The sequence below is a fragment of the Salvelinus namaycush genome, chromosome 34 (genome assembly GCF_016432855.1).
Source record: "Salvelinus namaycush isolate Seneca chromosome 34, SaNama_1.0, whole genome shotgun sequence".
NCBI lineage: Eukaryota > Metazoa > Chordata > Actinopteri > Salmoniformes > Salmonidae > Salvelinus > Salvelinus namaycush.
The window spans coordinates 9,685,551-9,707,111 of record NC_052340.1 but is presented as its reverse complement, the minus strand read 5'-3'; the positions used below and the strand labels follow the sequence as shown (position 1 = coordinate 9,707,111).

At 49.2% G+C, this 21,561-nt stretch overlaps 1 protein-coding gene across 5 annotated transcripts in view; it reads right to left on the bottom strand.

The window, feature by feature from the left end:
- LOC120028290 (unconventional myosin-Ic-like) overlaps nt 1-21,561 on the bottom strand; it is a 58,466-nt gene that overhangs the window by 14,739 nt on the left and 22,166 nt on the right. For all 5 annotated transcript variants that reach the window (XR_005473419.1, XM_038973481.1, XM_038973479.1 and 2 more), the window contains exons 2-9: nt 4,798-4,953; nt 4,462-4,577; nt 3,267-3,465; nt 2,527-2,607; nt 2,074-2,253; nt 1,210-1,308; nt 367-480; nt 76-147 (exon numbers count right to left, since the gene is read on the bottom strand). Coding sequence is in view for 4 of the 5 variants with exons in the window: in XM_038973481.1 (XP_038829409.1) it covers nt 76-147; nt 367-480; nt 1,210-1,308; nt 2,074-2,253; nt 2,527-2,607; nt 3,267-3,465; nt 4,462-4,577; nt 4,798-4,953 (1,017 nt within the window). In the remaining variant the exon portion in view is untranslated. The remainder of the gene's footprint in view (nt 1-75; nt 148-366; nt 481-1,209; nt 1,309-2,073; nt 2,254-2,526; nt 2,608-3,266; nt 3,466-4,461; nt 4,578-4,797; nt 4,954-21,561) is intronic.

Below are 21,561 nucleotides of genomic sequence, written 5' to 3'. Positions count from 1 at the left end.
GCCGTTCTATGTTGACTATAGAACATTTCTCACAGAGCGTAATATAAAGAGCACGTAGAGAAGGTTCCAGCCTACCTCTTCCCCTTTGGCGATGATCGTTTTGTGCGTTAGTGCCTCTTTCAGGACCAAGCCATCCACACCCAGTAACTGCAAAACGTCAACAACAACAAACATCAACACACATCCAAATTCATTCAACACCAGCGTCAATGTTATCCATCCTACTGAGACAATGAGTAGTGAAAGTGCGGCGCTAGGAAGAGAGTAATGTGTTGTGACTGAGTATTGACACGGTACACGATTGACTGAGTGTAGTACGAGTAGTGTTTCCGTGGGTACACCGTAGTAAGGGGGGAGAGGTCATACCCTCGCCAGGTATTTGATCTGTGTGTCTGTAGTGATGTAGGCATTGCCGCTGTCCTCTCCTCCATACTGAATGTTGCCCAAGTGAAGAACACTGGCAATAATGTTTAACAGCTCCTAGGGAGAGACGAGAGGAGAGAGATAGAGAGAGAGAGAAGCCATGTGAAGATTTTAGACATGATAAGATTACACACATTTTATTGCGATGTGCTAAAAGACAACGCTATCTTGATGGCTGAAAGAATTAGATTAGGCTTTATGAAATATAATTTAACTAAAAGGGGGCCAACCATCCTCCCCCCACATGCAAGCATATAGTGAAGTTGGCCTTGTGTGTGTGTGTGTGTGTGTGTGTGTGTGTGTGTGTGTGTGTGTGTGTGTGTGTGTGTGTGTGTGTGTGTGTGTGTGTGTGTGTGTGTGTGTGTGTGTCAGTACTGTATACAATAGATAACCACCTGCTCTCTCCCCTTTCTGAACTGATACACACTGAGCTCTGGCCACAAGCCCAGACTACAGTCATGAAAATGCAAGAGACACTCCCACAAAGCACAAATCAGCTCTCTCATCACACCCACACCCTCTCTTCACCCCCTGTAAGATAAGTTCACTTTATTGGTCAATATAGACAGTCACACAACCGGACTATATGCACAAGACCGCAGCACAAAAAGGGGCATACAGCATGCCACTGAACAACTACAGTAGCAAAACAGAGGGTGGAACCCAAAGCACAGACGTGATTGGTCAGACAGTCAAACGGAATAAGTACTCAGTAGTAGTATTCGAGGTAACCGACGACACACTACCTCAGTGGCTGACGTCACGGTGGCAATAACAGGTTCTTACCTCCACCTCGTCCTCGTTGAAGCCGATGACAGACAGAGCCTTCCTCACCACCTTCCAGTCGCTGCGGTCGTTGATGGAGCTCACCTTGGGACAGTTCCCCTGAGAGACCCAAAAACACCACATTGCTACATCGCAAGTAAAAACTTCCCTCAACAAAGCAGCCAACCGCTGAATCGGTGTTAGAAACAGAAGACAGACGCTCGTGTTAGTAAGACAAGTACAAAAGAAAGGTGTGAAGTTAAAACAAAACATCCACCAAGGTGAAGGTGAAGAGATTTCCAGATGTATTTTGAGACAGGCAGTTTCATGTTTTGCATGGTTTCTCTCTACAGGCTGTGCACGTATGCGTACTAAATTGTAGATTCAGCGAACACAGACACACATGTGCACATCACATACTGAACACACACACACACGTTCATTGGCTGACTAAATTAGGTGCGGACGTGTGTGTGTGTGTGTGTGTGTGTTTTTGCAGAAGTCTTGTAGGTCTCAGTGGGGGAGTGAGGAGGGATAGTCATCTCCTTCACCTGAGAGCGTCTCTATAGCAGCACTAATAACACACTGGGTCCATTAAGCAGACTCCCACTGGGCTAGAGACAACACGAGAGAGAACGTCAGTGAGAGAGCGATGGATGGATGAGAGAGAGAGCGAACGAGAGAGAGCGAGAGAAGGCAGGGATAACTGCAGCCACAGACACACCTCTTCCTGCCCTAAAGGAGGGGCTTGGGGATAAATCTCAAATCCCACACGATTGCATGACTTTTGACCTGAGCCCCAAACAGCTGGACAGACTCTGGTCCAAAAGGGAACCGTGTCCCATTCCAGACCCAACCATAGAGCGAAGCTCTGGTGTCCCCCACCTTGACGAGGTACTGGTACTGCTGGGGGTTCCTCTCCAGGCCCAGGCGCCACAGCAGATCCTCCTCACCCCCCTCAATCAGCTGGTAGAAGATGTGGAAGTTCCTCTCGCCGTGGTTCTGGTGCACCACCCGTGACTTCTCCAGCAGGTAGTTGAGGATGTGGCCCCCCACCGGTGCACCCTGCCGCCGGGAGAGAGGGAACCGGGGAAAGGGGGAGGAAGAGGAGGAGAGGGTGGTGATGCAAGGATACTGAGACAGACACAGGGCCACATGCAGGTGTACACGCCCCCAGGAAACGAACGCGCCCCATGGACAGTACAGTAACGTAGGAGTGGAAAAATAAACATATTGTACAAGTTAATATGGAAGGACTGGCAGTGGTTATATACTGGTATCCACCTTACCGGAACATACTCTGTCATTGTGTGTGCGTCTGTGTTTGTGACCACTCACCTTGAAGTCAAACTGGATGTCCATGTATTTGCCGAAGCGGCTGGAGTTGTCGTTGCGCAACGTTTTGGCGTTTCCAAAAGCCTGGGATCACACACATAGGGAGGCAGAGAGGAGGGAGGCAGAGAGGAGGGAGGCAGAGAGGAGTGAGGCAGAGAAGAGTGAGGCAGAGAAGAGTGAGGCAGAGAAGAGTGAGGCAGAGAGGAGGGAGGCAGAGAGGAGGGAGGCAGAGAGGAGGGAGGCAGAGAGGAGGGAGGCAGAGAATAAAAGAGGGGAGGTCCACAAAGAAAGAAGAGAGAAAAGAGTGGGAGACAGGAGAGAGGACGGAGAGGGTGAGATGGGAGAGGGGAGGAGGTAGACAGATGTGTTAAAGTGAGGTCAGACAGTCAGGTGTGTTGTGCTGTGGCTGAGACACGGGGCTAGATTACAGGGCAGGCAGTCAGTCTGGATCACTCTGTTCTGCTGTGATCCTAACACACCTTCTCCCCGTCTGTCTGTCTGTCTGTCTGTACTGCTCTGCTGTGATCGTAACACACCTGCTCCCCATTGGTCTGTACGCCACTAGCCCAGCCAACACACCACAGCTCAACACAGTACACTACATGAGTAGAGACCCCCGCTCACACTCCAGGAGAGGCCACACATACACAGACAGAAATATGACATTTTGTTTTAGACTGGACCAAGCCAGGCACATGCAACGGCTAACGGATGACGTGGAATCCCCCCCCCCCGGCGTTCACCTCTAGGACAGGGTTGGACTGCAGCAGGCGGTCCTTGACCGTCTCCACCTGGTCGCTGGCGGGACAGGTCACAGCGTAGTACTGCAGGATCTTCTTTGAGGCCTCCGTCTTGCCGGCACCGCTCTCCCCCGAGATGAGGATGCACTGGTCCTTACGCTCCGTCCGCATGGACCGGTAGGAGTTGTCAGACACCGCGTAGCTGGAAGGAGGGAGGGAAGAGAGAGCATGAGTCAGTGAAGTACTGTAGAGGAGGAAGAACTGCGCAGATACAAAAAGTTTGGATTCGTTTTTAATTATTTTGTCTATATATTGTTTTTATTGTCCGCACCATTTCACCAGGTCCATGCAAATGTACCTGGTGAATAAAGATGATTCTACCCTTTTAAATAAGATCCCATTTGGTAGGTGTGGTGGTCACACAGTAAGTGAGATATGACGGTCCTGTTATGATGACTCATTTTCACCAGGCTCCATGTTTATTCAGCCTGTTTTGCCACATGACAGGGGTGTGGATTCAGAGGGGTGGGGTTAAATGTGGGAGACACATTTAGGTTGAGTGCATTCAGTTGTGCAACTGACTAGGTATCCCCCTTTCCCCTTCCCTTGAAACATAGAATTGAGATAACGTTAGCGCCAACCCCTCGATAAGAGCCCTATCAGTCACCACCTGAAAGCCCCGGGAGAGGGGGGGGGGGGTCAGGCCTGGGGCAGGAAAATCTCCTCCTAGGAGGAACGCCCCTCTGGTACCACATTGCACCATCCCTCCTCCCTTCACCCCGTCGCCAATTCATCTCTGTCCCTCCTCCGTATTCCCTCTCTTCCCAAAACCCCCCCCCCCCCCCCCCCCCCCCCCCCCCCTTCAGACAGACAGAAAACATTTGGCTACATGGTTGAGTAGAACGGGAAAAAACACAGAGTCGAGGAGCAGCGAAGCCGGGAACGTTGAGCGCATGGAGGACTCTCCAATAATACAGTCCATTGTTCGTCCGTGGTCAGAGAGTCAGAGGAACCGGCCAGGAAATCCCTCTTCGCCCAACAACTCAAAACAAACAGGCTCAACGTAACGTATGCTGAGCAGACACTCTGAAAACCCTCCGTTACATAACCGTTAGTCCACGACTGAGTCAACTGGGATGGGAGAGGAGGAGAAGGTGGAGAGATGGTGGGTTGGGATACCCGGGTTCAGGTTACTCACATGTGGGGAGAGACCTCGTAGAAGTTGACGCCTCGGTAACGCTCCATGTGGTTCTTGGTGTAGATCTCCAGATCCTTGTAGGGGTTCACCGACACCAGGACTGAGCCGATGTACGTCTGAGAGAGACCGAGAGAGACCGAGAGAGACCGAGAGAGACTTCATGGTGTCTGAGGTGACAACACAGTGGGGGAAACGCTGGGCTGCATCTACACGTACACAATTTTATATTTCTTTCAGCAGGCACAAATTCATTAGGTCAGCAACATGTTATGCAACGGAACACAAAAAAACAAGCGTTGACCCAGAAGGTGAGAGTAATTGGGGTAGGCGCCTTACATAGATGAGGTTCTCCTTGAAGCGCTTGCGGAGGTTCTCGATGAAGGCCGCCTCGCTGGTGTGGTTCTCCAGCAGGACAAAGTCCTGTACACCCACCCGGTCCCTGGCCGTCAGGGCACTCTCCATGGTGATCCGCACCCCGTCACTCCCCACAGCCTGGAGGGAGGGGAGAGGGAGAAGGAGGTTAGCAATAGGAAGCAATTATATAAATTGGTAAGGCAAAGAGACATTCTAAGCAGACCCTGGATAAGTTGAAATCAACATTGCGCGTGAGCATCTCTCAATGTGCTCATTTATGCCTGACAAGCGCTCAGAACAGCCCCGGAATCTAGCTACGCACCTCAATCTAGCTACGTACCTCAATCTAGCAACGTACCTCAATCTAGCAACGTACCTCAATCTAGCTACGTACCTCAATCTAGCTACGTACCTCAATCTAGCTACGTACCTCAATCTAGCTACGTACCTTAAGACACACACTATGACACTTAACGCTTCACAAAAAAGGTACCCATTTCCGTTCAAAAATATGACAAAGAATAGTTGGCGCAAGAGCCTTCTCCCCCCCCACATTCAATAACATACACAGACAGAAAGTGATTGTAGAAACTGGAGTTTTGCAGCGTTCCACACCAAAGAGCCATCCTTAGAAAACAACTAATTTTGTAAGCCTATGCAAGCTACAACTAGAAGCGGAGGAATAACCAAACCCCGAAAAAAAAAAGTTAACACTTCAACCAAAGTCTTTAAAAAGGCCCCACCCAAGCTAAAATCCCCAGTCTAAAAATAAAACACTTAACTTACATCCTTCAGCTTGTCAATGCGTTTGCCCAGAAACCTGTTTTCTACGATGGAGACTTGAGTTTTACGCACCAGATCGCGAATGTTACCTAGATCCATGGCTCACTAAACAGTAGAGTCACTATCACTATACAGTACCACACAAATCTGTCACCACGCTCTGGACGCATCAACGAGGCAGGGAACGCACCGATGATTATGCCAGCACACACACACGGGTCCACACACAAATGTTCATTGCCACACACACACACACCACAGAGCAGCTGCATGTGTTGTTGTTGCGTTATTGACACAGTAGGGCCTTGGCTCAGGGGATGGAGAGGGGTGCTCCTCCTCCTAATTAAGGGCTAGGTGAGGCAGCTGTGGACAAGACGGCCTGTATCACAGAGGACAAAAACACACACACACACACACAGAGAGAGAGAGACAGAGAGACAGAGGAAACAGACAGAACACGCATGTGTAGCGGAGGAGGAGAGGAGACTGGAGAGGAACGTGTGGTGCCAGGAAACGATTCCATTCCTTATCCATCGCCATCACTGTACTCCCCCCAACGTTCCAAAAACAACTCCCTGCTTCACACGGTACCCTACCCTGCTCCCCCCTCATTCTTCTCCCTCATTCTTCTCCCTCATTCTTCTCCCTCATTCTTCTCCCTCATTCTTCTCCCTCATTCTTCTCCCTCATTCTTCTCCCTCATTCTTCTCCCTCATTCTTCTCCCTCACCTTTATGCAACAGGGAGCTATAACGAGAGATGGCAGAAGAGATGACAGTGAAGTAGTCCCAATAGTTTTCACAAATGGCACCTTGCTCCCTACATTAGTGCACTACTTTTGACTAGGTCCCATAGGGCTCTGGTTAGAAGTAGTGCACTGTAGGGAATACGGTGGCAATTGTGCCGCAACCCTGGTCGTTAAGGGCTCTACACAGTCTATGCAAAACGGAGCAGACGGAGGTCCATTTGCCTTCCATGAATGCAGCCGCACAAACATACGTAGAACTTCCTAAAGAGCGAGGCAAACGGACCTCTATCCGGCTCCATTCGCATACACTGCGTAGAGCCCTTCAGACTTTAATGCTAATGAATTGCCTCGGCTTGAGGAGACTCCGCACACCAACACCTAATTACAACATTTCATGTTGTTTTGTTTTATGACTTAATGGCGGGTGAGTTGTTCCAGCTAGAATAACTAACGTGATCATCCTGTTGCAGGAGAACGTTCCTGCAATGCAGTATATTTGAAGTTTAAAAAGACTTCTGAAGTTCGGAATTTCCACTTTGAAATTTAAGACTTGATTTTCCCTTACGAAAGATGTATCAACCCTTGCAAAAATGTCCATTAATTATAATCCACATTCCCTGTTGCTGCAGGTTTATTTTCCTGCTGTAGCAAACTGGCTCAAATTAAGATGCAACATCTGTAATCTTTACAGGGTGATGACTCAAGCTTTCACACCAGCCTCTTTAACTCACACTTCATTCACACTGTATCCCTCCGAGGGGCTTTAGGTAGTTTGTGGTCGTCAACACCACCCCTCCATCTCCTTTCTCTCCTCCACCATCCCCCCTTCAAGTCGTAGGCCCGTATTCACAGCCCCAGAGTAGGAGGGCTGATCTAGAATACGTTCTGCCTTTTCAGATCATAACGAATGGTATGGAGAGGGGTGACCCGATTCTAGAGCAGCACTTCCGACTCAGAGGCTTTTGGAATACGGGCCCTGAGTCTTGGTGGGCTATCGTTTCACACGGCCAGAGGAACAAAGAACCTGCAGTTCCTGAGGAAAAAGTGGTCCGTCTCAGGGCGGTACTGCGCTGAGAGTAGTCTCTCTCCCAGGGTTCGTTGGGCTCGTTAGCAAGAAGCCTGTTATCTGGGCATCTAAATCGCTCCAACAGCCAGGGGAAAGCCATAGCAATATAATTATGGGGTAGCAGGTAGCCTAGTGGTTAGAGCGTTGGGCCAGTAACCGAAAGGTTGCTGGATCGAATCCCCGAGCTGACAAGGTAAAAATCTGTCGTTCTGACCCTGAGCAAGGCAGTTAGTCGAAGATGTGGATGTTGAGGCAGCTCCCCGCACCTCTCTGATTCAGAGGGGTTGGGTTAAATGCAGAAGACCCATTTCATTTTAATGTATTCAGTGGTACAACTGTCTAGGTATCCCCCTTTCCCTAATGATGCCATGTGTGGACCATTCTACTGATTATATTTCTATGGGAAAACATTTCAAGAAATGATGGAACAGTGCCAACGTTCTTCTTAACACAGGGAGGGAGTTCTCTCTGACAGGGAGAGGAACCCCTTTTGGTTTCCCCTTCTCACAGAGTTCTCCCAACACCACCTCTCTCCATTACTTCATTGTTCCTCAAAAGGGGCTTTTACAGTTGTGTTTTCCTGCCTCCCCACCCTCTGCCCCTTCCCACCACACATCTTTGTTGAACACACCAACACCCCTGCGCTCGTTACAGTACTTGCTGCTAACAGCATGCTGTCACCTTTTCCAAATCCTGTGGAGAAAACAAAGGAGCCGGGAGCCCGACACGGCCTACTGCTGTGTTCTCTCTCCCTCCCTTACCCACCCACCCACCCTCACTCACTCACTCACTCACTCACTCACTCACTCACTCACTCACTCACTCACTCACTCACTCACTCACCTGCACAGAGTAGTGAACAACCGGGTGTGGCTAAGGGGAATGACTGGGTCTGCTACATAACCATAAAACAATGCTTGCCCTTTGCCTGACCTTTGCAGTGTCCTTTGGTTGCTTAAAAGGTCTAAATTGTGATATAAACTCAGCAAAAAAAGAAACGTCCTCTCACTGTCAACTGCGTTTATTTTCAGCAAACTTAACATGTGTAAATATTTGTATGAACATAAGATTCAACAACTGAGACATAAACTGAACAAGTTCCACAGACATGTGACTAACAGAAATTGAATAATGTGTCCCTGAACAAAGGGGGGGTCAAAATCAAAAGTAAGTCAGTATCTGGTGTGGCCACCACCTGCATTAAGTACTGCAGTGCATCTCCTCCTCATGGACTGCACCAGACTTGCCAGTTCTTGCTGTGAGATGTTACCCCACTCTTCCTGCAAGTTCCCATACATTTCTGGGGGGAAGGCCCAAGCCCTCAACCTCCGATCCAACAGGTCCCAGACGTGGTCAATGGGATTGAGATCCGGGCTCTTCGCTGGCCATGGCAGAACACTGACATTCATGTCTTGCAGGAAATCACGCAGAGAACGAGCGGTATGGCTGGTGGCATTGTCATGCTGGAGGGTTGAGCCTGGATGAGCCTGCAAGAAGGGTACCACATGAGGGAGGAGGATGTCTTCCCTGTAACACACAGCTTTGAGATTGCCTGCAATGACAACAAGCTCAGTCCGATGATGCTGTGACACACCGCCCCAGACCATGACGGACCCTCCACCTCCAAATTGATCCCGCTCCAGAGTACAGGCCTCGGTGTAACGCTCATTCCTTCAACGATAAACGTGAATCTGACCATCACCCCTGGTGAGACAAAACCGCGACTCATCAGTGAAGAGCACTTTTGGCCTGTCTTGTCTGGTCCAGCAACGGTGGGTTTGTGCCCATAGGCGACGTTGTTGCTGGTGATGTCTGGTGAGGACCTGCCTTACAACAAGCCTACAAGCCCTCAGTCCAGCCTATCAGCCTATTGCGGACAGTCCGAGCACTGATGGAGGGATTGTGCGTTCCTGGTGTAACTCGGCAGTTGTTGGCATCCTGTACCTGTCCCGCAGGTGTGATGTTCGGCTGTACCGATCCTGTGCAGGTGTTGTTACATGTGGTCTGCCACTGCGAGAACGATCAGCTGTCCATCGATCAGCTGTCCGTCTTCCTGTAGCGCTGTCTTAGGCGTCTCACAGTACAGACATTGCAATTTATTGCCCTGGCCACATCTGCAGTCCTCATGCTTCCTTGCAGCATGCCTAAGGCGCGTTCACGCAGATGAGCAGTGACCCTGGGCATCTTTCTTTTGGTGTTTTTCCAGAGTCTGTAGAAAGGCCTCTTTAGTGTCCTAAGTTTTCATAACTGTGACCTTAATTGCCTACTGTCTGTAAGCTGTTAGTGTCTTAATGACCTTTCCACAGGTGCATGTTCATTAATTGTTTATGGTTCATTGATCAAGCATGGGAAACCGTGTTTAAACCCTTTACAAGGAAGATCTGTGAAGTTTTGGATTTTTATGAATTATCTTTGAAAGACAGGGTCCTGAAAAAGGGACGTTTCTTTTTTCCCCTGAGTTTATAAAAGCCCTATGAATGGCGTATGGACCAAGCAGCTGAATGGTTCATTTGCATTATCAGCATCTTTAAAGTCTGAGGTATAACAGCTATGACAAATTAACATACCATCCATTACAGTTACAGTGAGAGACTTGTAAGTGGATATGTTTCTAAACGGAATCAACTGTAAGTGGTCCTTAGCCATAGTATCCTGTTCTATTATTACATAATAGAATTTCATGTTATTAGCCTTTTTAGATTGGAGGGGGGGGGGGGTTGTTTAAGAGTTAACACATGAACAAAGGCTTCTTTATAAAAAGGTCACTTCTTGATCATATTTTCTCACGTAAATGATCTCAGTGGTAGAGGAAAACTAATGCTGCGTTTATTTTAGACGAGGGAAGCAAAAACATCATACCAGTCGGCATAGCAGCACAAGAAATCCGGTGATGGCAAAAGCAAGCCAGCACGACTGTATCCGTTGCTATGGTGATTTCAGTAAACACTGCAAATCAACATCGGGGAGATAACAACTACTGAGGGCAACAAACGTTGAAATTTGACGGAATTCACCGCCAGCCTCAACGACATTTACCGTCGGTCTCTCATTGAAAACAATTACATCCGGTTTGCAGTCTACCTCCTGCTATCTAACCGCAGCATTAGAGTAAGAATAGGGAGGGATTTATGTCTGTTGGAAAGTGGAGAATATTTTCCTCTGTTCCGATTCAGCCAGCGTAACTAAAAACAAATATGCGTGTAATCTGCTCCTACGGAGAGCATGGTTAGTCACTCAGAGTTTTACCCTTTTGAACACTTTTACACCATGAATCAGGTGTCTGACCCTCCCCCGCTCTTTCGTCTTATTAAAAACGGAGGAATGCCGAGAGGGAAAGAGCGCGAGCACAGATTGATACTTTAGGTCTCTCAGACATTATGGGATCAAACACGTGACTCACTACAGAACTGACAGGGGACAGCAGTCATGGTCTTTCTCAAGGTTGTAGACTGTGAAGCTTCTGGGTTTTCCATGGCAGCAAGTGAGGTCAAAGTGGCCATTTTGCAAGGAAGCAAAATGGTTCAAAAACAGTCAAGATATGCATCAAACCACAACGCACTTTCACAGCATAACTTTCAGGTATATTGAACTGCTATTAGTGCATATATCGTGTGTTATAATGCATGGCTTGTTATAAATGCTTATAATACATTACAAAGCGGGTATTCATAGGAAGTGTCACTAGAAATATTTCACACGGCAACACACAGACTGAGAACCTACTGAAGTGAAATCAACAAGGGTTTATGATGACAGAATTGGAAAGAGCTGTTTTAAAGAGGTCTAAGGAGACCAGTATTTGCTATGACATGTTTTGATGGTGATTGACTGCTATGGAGTCCCCCCCCCCCCCCCCCCCTCAAGGCTTGGAAAAGAGGGACGCGTGTGAAGGTGGTGCGTGTAGGCACGCACGTGTGTGTATAGGGGAAAGTGGAAGGACAGGTGTGACAACAATAGCTCGACGTTAGCAGGTGACAACATTCTCCATCTCCCACTCAACAAAAAAATATATATTCCCCTTCAAAAAAGAACAAGTTCTAAGATTCATGTCCAGCCCAAAACACAGACCCAGCCGGATGGTTGGAGGGCATTTCAAGAACACCAGTCAACAGGTTCAAATCAACGTTCTCTAACTTACTTTCTGCTAAACTTTTCCTGTACCGCAAACTAGTCCTTTCCTCACTACAGCAGACCAGCCAATTAAAACGAAAAGCAACCGTACTGCCAATAAGAGGCAGCGGTGACTGCACATTCAGTCTCTCAGGGGACACTCCGTGTATTCTGTAATCAGTGGGTCTCTGTGCACCAGCCCCTCATTGCAGTGTGCCACTAAAATTAACAGCATTTCCTCTCAATGAGATTCTAAAATCAGGAGCAACTGACAGGGAGAGAGATGGAGGCAATAGCAAGGTCATCTATTGCAGGCTAAGGTATTGTATACAATGGGAGTCATATAGCATGAGTAGTTTTCATTGCAGTCTCAGAGAGTGCTGCTTTCAAGGAGAGACTAGCAGGACACAGGAATGATCGGTCATATTGCAGTCCAAAATCTAAATATTTGATTAATTCCACCTTAACTAGTCTGGACAACTTCTAAATGCACTCCTTACAAGATGGGAGACCCTGGGAATGGGGCACCTGGTTTTGCAACAAATAAGAAAAGCCGTGGACTAGGCCCTCGTAGTTCCGGTCAGTTTTCTTCCGTTTGGGGTCTAGTGAATACGACCCTGTTCAAAAAGGGGCTAGCCCACATCTTCCTTATTAGATGCTCTTTCAGTGTGGAGTTACCTGGAGGTTCACAGCAGCATTGGTTCACACACACACTAGCACTCTTTCGATAACACGCGGTGTCCTTGAAGTTAACTAAACAAACCTATGGAAACTGTACAAATCATATTTGGTCTATCAAAACGCTATGACATACAACCAGGGGTTGAATTGGGATTTTGAATGAGGTGGTTGAAATATCACTCAAAAATCGATGGTTTTCCATGGGAATTGTTTCAAGTGACCACACCCCTCAAAAGGGATTTGAAAGCAGGCTGAGGACAACGCGCCGGTAGGAGCCAAAGTTGGGGCGTGCTGTCCTCCAAAAAAAAAGATGGAAATTATTTGAAATAAATGACAAGTATAAGTAAACGGTGGAAACTTCCTAACCTATGCCTTGACCAATCCAATGGTTTTACAGTTGTATAGGAGTAGGGAACAAGTGCACACTTCAGGAAGAAACGGATTAATGGGACACTACCAGTCTTCCCTCCCAGTCCCCTCCCCCAGAGACTCAGTCACATAAAGATAGAATCATCTTTATATCTGTACCATTATAGCGTCTGTGGCAGCACGGGTTGAGGCTACAACCAATAGGAATCCCCACCCAGTTGACTACTTTAAAAATGTCCGAAGCAAGGCAGAAGTCCTCAATGGCAATGTCCATGCTAAAAAAAAAACGGGTTATATCCATGACGAGTCATCCATCTCTCTCTATGGAGTCCCCGGGCTGCGGAGGTGACAGTGACCGGAAGATATGCAGTGGGGTTAGGGAAGACTTGGAGCGCTGCCTCGGTACTGTGACAGTAGTTTCATTAACATCATCCCTCGCACTCCCAGTCAGCGCCAAAGAATCCAGGCCCAGCCTCACAACACAGGCCTGCCATTACAACACTGTGGTGGCGCAAACACACCAACACAAACAGATACCTCCACATAGATACCGCATAGAAATTAGAACTGGGCAGTATTCAATACAGAACATTTTTGTGAAACGTTTTGCAATGGAAAAGTAGAACGAGAATTTCTTATTGGACAAGTTCGTGTAGTCCCTTCCGGTTTCAGTCTGTTTTGGTGCCTAATGAATACGACCCTGGATAGGAAGAGAACTTGGGAGATTAATTCATAGATGGATTCTAGGTGGGTCAGCATCAGGACTCAGGAGAAACTGGCTACGGGCTTTGCGGTCAAACCCCCCCCGGTTACAAGTGATGGATGGAGAGCTAGATATGAAGACTAGATCGTTTCATAGCTGGATAGCTAGGTATGTGTCAGGAGAAACTGGTGCTTTGGGGTCAAAAACCCAGCTACGCTCCTCCCTCTCCTGTGTCCTTGGAGTTCAAGAGCACGGATTGACAAAGCTGTTACGCAATACTCACTCTACCGAAACCTCCAACGACCGGCTCCCTCTCCCCTAGAAGGGAACAGCCATATATATTTGCTGCCCTTAGACGCATGTCCTTCAGCACCGCCACATGTACACAATTTAAACTGAAGCGCGCGCACACACACACACACACACACACACACACACACACACACACACGACTCAGCATGAAACGTGTACTGTTGTATTGCAGAGTGCTGCTTCCAAGTTCCAAATGCCTTTGAGCAGAATGAGTGAGCGTGCAGTTCTTCTCTTACCGTGGCTCTGTACTTCATCTCTCTCCTTCCTGTTTATTGGTCGGCTTTAACAATTGTTTAATACTCCCAGAATGTGAGTCGTCCACTTCAGAGCGATCGTGCAACGTTTATTTTTACAACTTCTCCGGAGCCATGTGTAGGAGTGACCCAGCTGCCATCACCTCTCCTCTTACTTATCTTCTATCGCTCAGTCACTCACTCACTCCCTCCCTCCCTCGCTCAGTCACTCCCTCCCTCCCTCTCTCGCTCAGTCACTCCCTCCCTCCCTCCCTCTCTCGCTCAGTCACTCCCTCCCTCCCTCCCTCTCTCGCTCAGTCACTCCCTCCCTCCCTCTCAGTCACTCCCTCCCTCCCTCTCTCGCTCAGTCACTCCCTCTCTCGCTCAGTCACTCCCTCTCTCGCTCAGTCACTCCCTCTCTCGCTCAGTCACTCCCTCTCTCGCTCAGTCACTCCCTCCCTCCCTCTCAGTCACTCCCTCCCTCCCTCTCAGTCACTCCCTCCCTCCCTCTCAGTCACTCCCTCCCTCCCTCTCAGTCACTCCCTCCCTCTCGCTCAGTCACTCCCTCTCTCAGTCACTCCCTCTCTCAGTCAGTCCCTCCCTCTCTCAGTCAGTCACTCCCTCTCTCAGTCAGTCACTCCCTCTCTCAGTCAGTCACTCCCTCTCTCAGTCAGTCACTCCCTCTCTCAGTCAGTCACTCCCTCTCTCAGTCACTCCCTCTCTCAGTCACTCCCTCTCTCAGTCACTCCCTCTCTCAGTCACTCCCTCTCTGTCACTCCCTCTCTGTCACTCCCTCTCTGTCACTCCCTCTCTGTCACTCCCTCTCTCAGTCACTCCCTCTCTCAGTCACTCCCTCTCTCAGTCACTCCCTCTCTCAGTCACTCCCTCTCTCAGTCACTCCCTCCCTCTCAGTCACTCCCTCCCTCTCAGTCACTCCCTCCCTCACTCCCTCTCTCGCTCAGTCACTCCCTCCCTCCCTCCCTCTCAGTCACTCCCTCCCTCCCTCCCTCCCTCCCTCTCAGTCACTCCCTCCCTCCCTCCCTCCCTCTCTCGCTCAGTCACTCCCTCCCTCCCTCTCTCGCTCAGTCACTCCCTCCCTCCCTCTCTCGCTCAGTCACTCCCTCCCTCCCTCTCTCGCTCAGTCACTCCCTCCCTCCCTCTCTCGCTCAGTCACTCCCTCCCTCCCTCTCTCGCTCAGTCACTCCCTCCCTCCCTCTCTCGCTCAGTCACTCCCTCCCTCCCTCTCTCGCTCAGTCACTCCCTCCCTCCCTCTCTCGCTCAGTCACTCCCTCCCTCCCTCTCTCGCTCAGTCACTCCCTCCCTCCCTCTCTCGCTCAGTCACTCCCTCCCTCCCTCTCTCGCTCAGTCACTCCCTCCCTCCCTCTCTCGCTCAGTCACTCCCTCCCTCCCTCTCTCGCTCAGTCACTCCCTCCCTCCCTCTGTCGCTCAGTCACTCCCTCCCTCCCTCTGTCGCTCAGTCACTCCCTCCCTCCCTCTCTCGCTCAGTCACTCCCTCCCTCCCTCTCTCGCTCAGTCACTCCCTCCCTCCCTCTCTCGCTCAGTCACTCCCTCCCTCCCTCTCTCGCTCAGTCACTCCCTCCCTCCCTCTCTCGCTCAGTCACTCCCTCCCTCCCTCTCTCGCTCAGTCACTCCCTCCCTCCCTCTCTCGCTCAGTCACTCCCTCCCTCCCTCTCTCGCTCAGTCACTCCCTCCCTCCCTCTGTCGCTCAGTCACTCCCTCTCTCGCTCAGTCACTCCCTCCCTCGCTCACTCACTCCCTCCCTCCCTCTCTCGCTCAGTCACTCCCTCCCTCCCTCTCTCGCTCAGTCACTCCCTCCCTCCCTCTCTCGCTCAGTCACTCCCTCCCTCCCTCTCTCGCTCAGTCACTCCCTCCCTCCCTCTGTCGCTCAGTCACTCCCTCCCTCCGTCGCTCAGTCACTCCCTCCCTCCCTCTCTCGCTCAGTCACTCCCTCCCTCCCTCTCTCGCTCAGTCACTCCCTCCCTCCCTCTCTCGCTCAGTCACTCCCTCCCTCCCTCTCTCGCTCAGTCACTCCCTCCCTCCCTCTCTCGCTCAGTCACTCCCTCCCTCCCTCGCTCAGTCACTCCCTCCCTCCCTCTCTCGCTCACTCACTCACTCCCTCCCTCTCTCGCTCAGTCACTCCCTCCCTCCCTCTCTCGCTCAGTCACTCCCTCCCTCGCTCAGTCACTCCCTCTCTCGCTCAGTCACTCCCTCCCTCGCTCAGTCACTCCCTCCCTCCCTCTCTCGCTCAGTCACTCCCTCCCTCCCTCTCTCCCTCACTCACTCCCTCCCTCCCTCTCTCGCTCAGTCACTCCCTCCCTCCCTCTCTCGCTCAGTCACTCCCTCCCTCCCTCTGTCGCTCAGTCACTCCCTCCCTCCCTCTGTCGCTCAGTCACTCCCTCCCTCCCTCTGTCGCTCAGTCACTCCCTCCCTCCCTCTCTCGCTCAGTCACTCCCTCCCTCCCTCTCTCGCTCAGTCACTCCCTCCCTCCCTCTCTCGCTCAGTCACTCCCTCCCTCCCTCTCTCGCTCAGTCACTCCCTCCCTCCCTCTGTCGCTCAGTCACTCCCTCCCTCCGTCGCTCAGTCACTCCCTCCCTCCCTCTCTCGCTCAGTCACTCCCTCCCTCCCTCTCTCGCTCAGTCACTCCCTCCCTCCCTCTCTCGCTCAGTCACTCCCTCCCTCCCTCTCTCGCTCAGTCACTCCCTCCCTCCCTCTCTCGCTCAGTCACTCCCTCCCTCCCTCGCTCAGTCACTCCCTCCCTCCCTCTCTCGCTCAGTCACTCACTCCCTCCCTCTCTCGCTCAGTCACTCCCTCCCTCCCTCTCTCGCTCAGTCACTCCCTCCCTCGCTCAGTCACTCCCTCTCTCGCTCACTCCCTCCCTCCCTCGCTCAGTCACTCCCTCCCTCCCTCTCTCGCTCAGTCACTCCCTCCCTCCCTCTCTCGCTCAGTCACTCCCTCCCTCCCTCTCTCGCTCAGTCACTCCCTCCCTCCCTCTCTCGCTCAGTCACTCCCTCCCTCCCTCTGTCGCTCAGTCACTCCCTCCCTCCCTCTGTCGCTCAGTCACTCCCTCCCTCCCTCTGTCGCTCAGTCACTCCCTCCCTCCCTCTCTCGCTCAGTCACTCCCTCCCTCCCTCTCTCGCTCAGTCACTCCCTCCCTCCCTCTCTCGCTCAGTCACTCCCTCCCTCCCTCTCTCGCTCAGTCACTCCCTCCCTCCCTCGCTCACTCACTCCCTCCCTCCCTCCCTCAGTCACTCCCTCCCTCCCTCTCTCGCTCAGTCACTCACTCCCTCCCTCTCGCGCTCAGTCACTCACTCCCTCCCTCTCGCGCTCAGTCACTCACTCCCTCCCTCTCGCGCTCAGTCACTCACTCCCTCCCTCTCGCGCTCAGTCACTCACTCCCTCTCTCGCGCTCAGTCACTCACTCCCTCTCTCGCGCTCAGTCACTCACTCCCTCTCTCGCTCAGTCACTCACTCCCTCTCTCGCTCAGTCACTCACTCCCTCTCTCGCTCAGTCACTCACTCCCTCTCTCGCTCAGTCACTCACTCCCTCTCTCGCTCAGTCACTCACTCCCTCTCTCCCTCTCTCTCTACCTTCTTCTTGCACTCACTCCCTCCCTCTTTCTAGAGGAAGCAGTCCCTGTGTAGAGTGACACTCCACCCTCCTTTTCTCTCCCCCTCCCTCTTTCATTCCCTCGCTCCTCCAGCACAGGGCCCAACAAGGGATTTACAGTGGAAGGTGAAGTAGTTTTAGTTTCTCTCGTCTACTCTCTCCTCTCCTCTCTCTGCCTCGTCTACTCTCTCCTCTCCTTGTCTACTCTTAAACAAGGCAGATGGGGCATAAAGAAATTCCACAAAAACATCTTCAAGCACACACACACACACACACATCTGGACTTAACCACCCCTGGAGAGAGAGAAATGTGTCCCTCTGTACAAGGAGAAGGGGACATGTGAGGAGTTATGGGAGAATACAGGATGACTCGCACAGAAAGACAAAAACGGTACTTTACTAAATGTTTTATGAACTACAGCTTAATCATACAGCTTCGCTTCTTCCTTCCTCTCCCTCCTTTCTTTCTTTTAGGAGACAGTGATTTAACAGGAGTAGAACATTCCACTATTGCCATGATTAATGTTGCCGAGCAGCTCAGTTTCTTTCCCACCCCCACGCTGACAAGTGACTAAGTAGGATTCCATCATTAACGTTACTCTGATAGAACTGTTCTCTGCGACCCAAACGCCATCCTATTCCATAGGTCTCTGGTCAAAAGTAGTGCACTATGTAGGGAATAGGGTGCCATTGGGGACACCGTCCATAGTTAGTACAGAGCAGTCCGGCGGTCAGAGACTGAACACAACACTAGCCACTTCACCGTGAATCAAATAAATAAGTAATATTAGCTTAAACATTTTAAGATGCTCTATGCTGAAATCGCCATTTCCTGGTTGCTAAAATTCAAAAATTGTTCACTTATTTTCAGTTTATGTGAAAAAACAAGCATGTATAGTGTAGAGCAGGGTTTCCCAAACTCGGTCCTGTGGCCCCATCTGGGGGCACATTTCGTTTTTTGCCCTAGAACTACACAGCTGATTTAAACAACCAACTCATCATCAAGCTTTGATTATTTGAATTCGCTGTGTGGTGCTAGGGCAAAAACCAAAACGTGCACCGGGGGGTGAGGACCAAGTTTGGGAAACCCTGGTGTAGAGAATCATGTTACTATCTAAACCGCTGTAAAATACAATGTTCTATAACTAACAATATTGGATATTCGATTGTTTGAAGCTGGTGTACGAAACCTAAAAGTAAAAGACGCAAGGACAAAACTTAAAAACGGGAAGCCATAGAAATAGCGCACATAAAACAGATCAACCGCTTCTTAGACTTGCTTTCAATGAGAATGACAGATCTATAACACACGTCCACGTGAATTTGGTCCGGTCCCCCAAAAAGTGACATATTGCAGCTTTAAAAAGTGATAGTTCAGCAACATTACATAGGTTTCCTAATCTATATATATATATAAAAAATAAGTGATCAGTGTGGAATAACAAGATCAGTGTGGAATAACAAGATCAGTGTGGAATGGAGGTCCTGAGCGCACTAGCTAGGTAGGACGTAGGACGGCGGACGTAAAGGTAACGTAAAGGTAATGGCGGACTGAACGAAGTTATGTAGAGCACCTCAAGATAAAACATAATATTCGAAATATCTGCTAAATTAGACTAAAATATTAGCACTAAATAATCTGGTGGGTGATAACCTTCAATCTGGATAATAACACAAAACAAATCCTAAGATTAGAGACATTTATCGACAAATATTACGAAAACAAGCAACACCCAAACATGACGGAGAGTAAGACAGGGGAACCGATTCAAAAACGAAAACGTGACTCCTCAACCGATACGGATGATTTAATATTCTCACCACCGGCAATGGTAAAGGTCGAAACCGATCTGTTAAAATCAATAAATGACAAACTGGGTATACTTGAATTAGTTAGTAAAGATATAAAAGAGTTGAAGGCAAGCCTAGAGATGAGTGATGAAAAAGCTGCGACATTGGAGAAGGAAACACACGCGCTAAAAGGGACAGTCAATAAAATTGAAACCGAAATGAATGAAATTAAAAAGGAGAACACCGTTCTGAAGGAATGCTTACTAGACATACAAACTAGATCCATGAGAGAGAATTTGGTACTTACAGGTATCCAAGAGAAAGAAGGAGAGGTTCCTGAATCTGTAGTTAGAGAGTTCCTTTTTGCAGCGCTTCAGATTCCACGCGAAGTTATCGATAAGATCCAACTTGAACGTGTACACCGCTTCGGACAGAGAGGGCAGAGGTACGAACGCCCAATCGTTGCCAAATTTGCTTCATTTAAAGATAAAATAATGGTTAAAAGCCTGGGTAAAAGACTTGCTGGGACCAAAATTGGCATGAATGATCAGTTTCCGAAAGAAATTGCAGAACGGCGCAAAGTTCTGTATCCAATTTTCAAAGAAAATAGATTAAAAGCGAAACGAGTAGCTCTCGTCGTTGATAAACTATATATTGATAACCAGTTGTTCAGAGACACAAAGACTACTCCATGGTTATTTTAAAAATTACAAAGTTCTCATAGATGAGGAAAATAAACACAATTCAAGCCCGGTTATTGATTGTAACAATACAATACAAAATATAGCTTTTCTATAAATCTTCATATATAACTAATTGAACACAAGCACTATTTCTACATAGTGAAGATAAAAACTAAGTAAACAGAAGGCACAGTATGTGTGGATGGTGTGGTGTGTGTTTATTTTTATTTGTTATGTTTGGAAAGTTGAGTGAGTGAGTAATGAAATAGTTGCATATCCCAGAGCCAGTGTATTGCTGTGGGCCGGGTATGAGAGGGCTTTCAATGTTGTTCAGATGATGGATATACTTTTATAATGAATTATACGTCTTATTTATTTATTGTCCTATCATGGGGAACTACATTTTTAAAATAAATTATATCTAATTATTTATTATCCTATTTTAATGGTACGGTCCATGGCCCTATACCCTAGACACCCACATGAATGGCCCAGATACTAAGGAGAAGTCCCTAACTGTTTTATGTGCATGCTGTAAGCGGTCTGTATGCAGCCAAAATGAGGTCAAGGACCAAGAGCAGCACTGCCCCCTCAAGATTCTGAGCCTGCTTGGCAGGGTTGGTCCTGCAAAGCCAAAGCCCCCTAAAGGGAGAGCATAATAAACAAGGAAATTCTCAAAGCTGCTAATGAGAACCTTGACGACCTTGTACCTAGCCGGTGGGGATTCCGGTGGGGTGCCCCCACTCAGGCAGTGGCAGTGCTGGCAACACTAGCTGCAGTAACCCATGGGGAGGGGGTCACACTCGGACATTCAGAGAGGGGGTATATTATTGTGGCCCTGGTGGCACGAAATCAAGTCGGACTGCATGGAGATGCTTGGGAACATGGTCAAAATGGATGACCGTATTGTGGGTGTTTCAGGAAGAAGGTGTACATTTGACCTCCATCATTTAGGATGTGACAATGGTAAATAAATCTCTACATTTATGCTCATTTTTTGCGCGGTCTTGCAGGCCTTCTCATGCAGCTGCAACTGCAAGTACATTTGTAAATCATGATCCATCTTGAGTTGGGCTCTGGGATGGTGCAATTGTTGAGAGGGTGAGCTTATGGTTGTGTGGGGGTAAGGGCTGAATGTGTGTGGGTGTATGTGTGTATCCCACAACTGTTGCGAAGGAAGAAGTAAAAGATGTTAGGGACTATAGAGGATGATTCACAGCAATATGTAATAAAAATAGAGGTGAGGGCGATGGAAATGCATTTGGCAATGGATCTGCTTCGGTTCGGTGGATGGCGCTGTGTGCACTTTTCGAAGGATGGATCCCAGTCGGTCCGGGGCTGTGCGATGCGGGGGGTCGGGGGTGGTCTGCCGGTCATTGGGATGACAACCCAACTCGAGATGGGGGCTTTTGGCGGGTGGAATAGTGGGGACCAATTGGAGGTTTGCTTAGTGGAGATGCAAATGTCATGGTACAACTATATAGACACTCAATCATTATGTTACTTTTTAATAGGACGTTTACAAACATATATTTTGATAAAAATAATTGAAAGGTGTGTCTCATTATGGTAAGTGGTGAAATAAGTATAGCCAGTTACAATTGTAATGGCTTAGCAGATAATAAGAAAAGACGATCAGT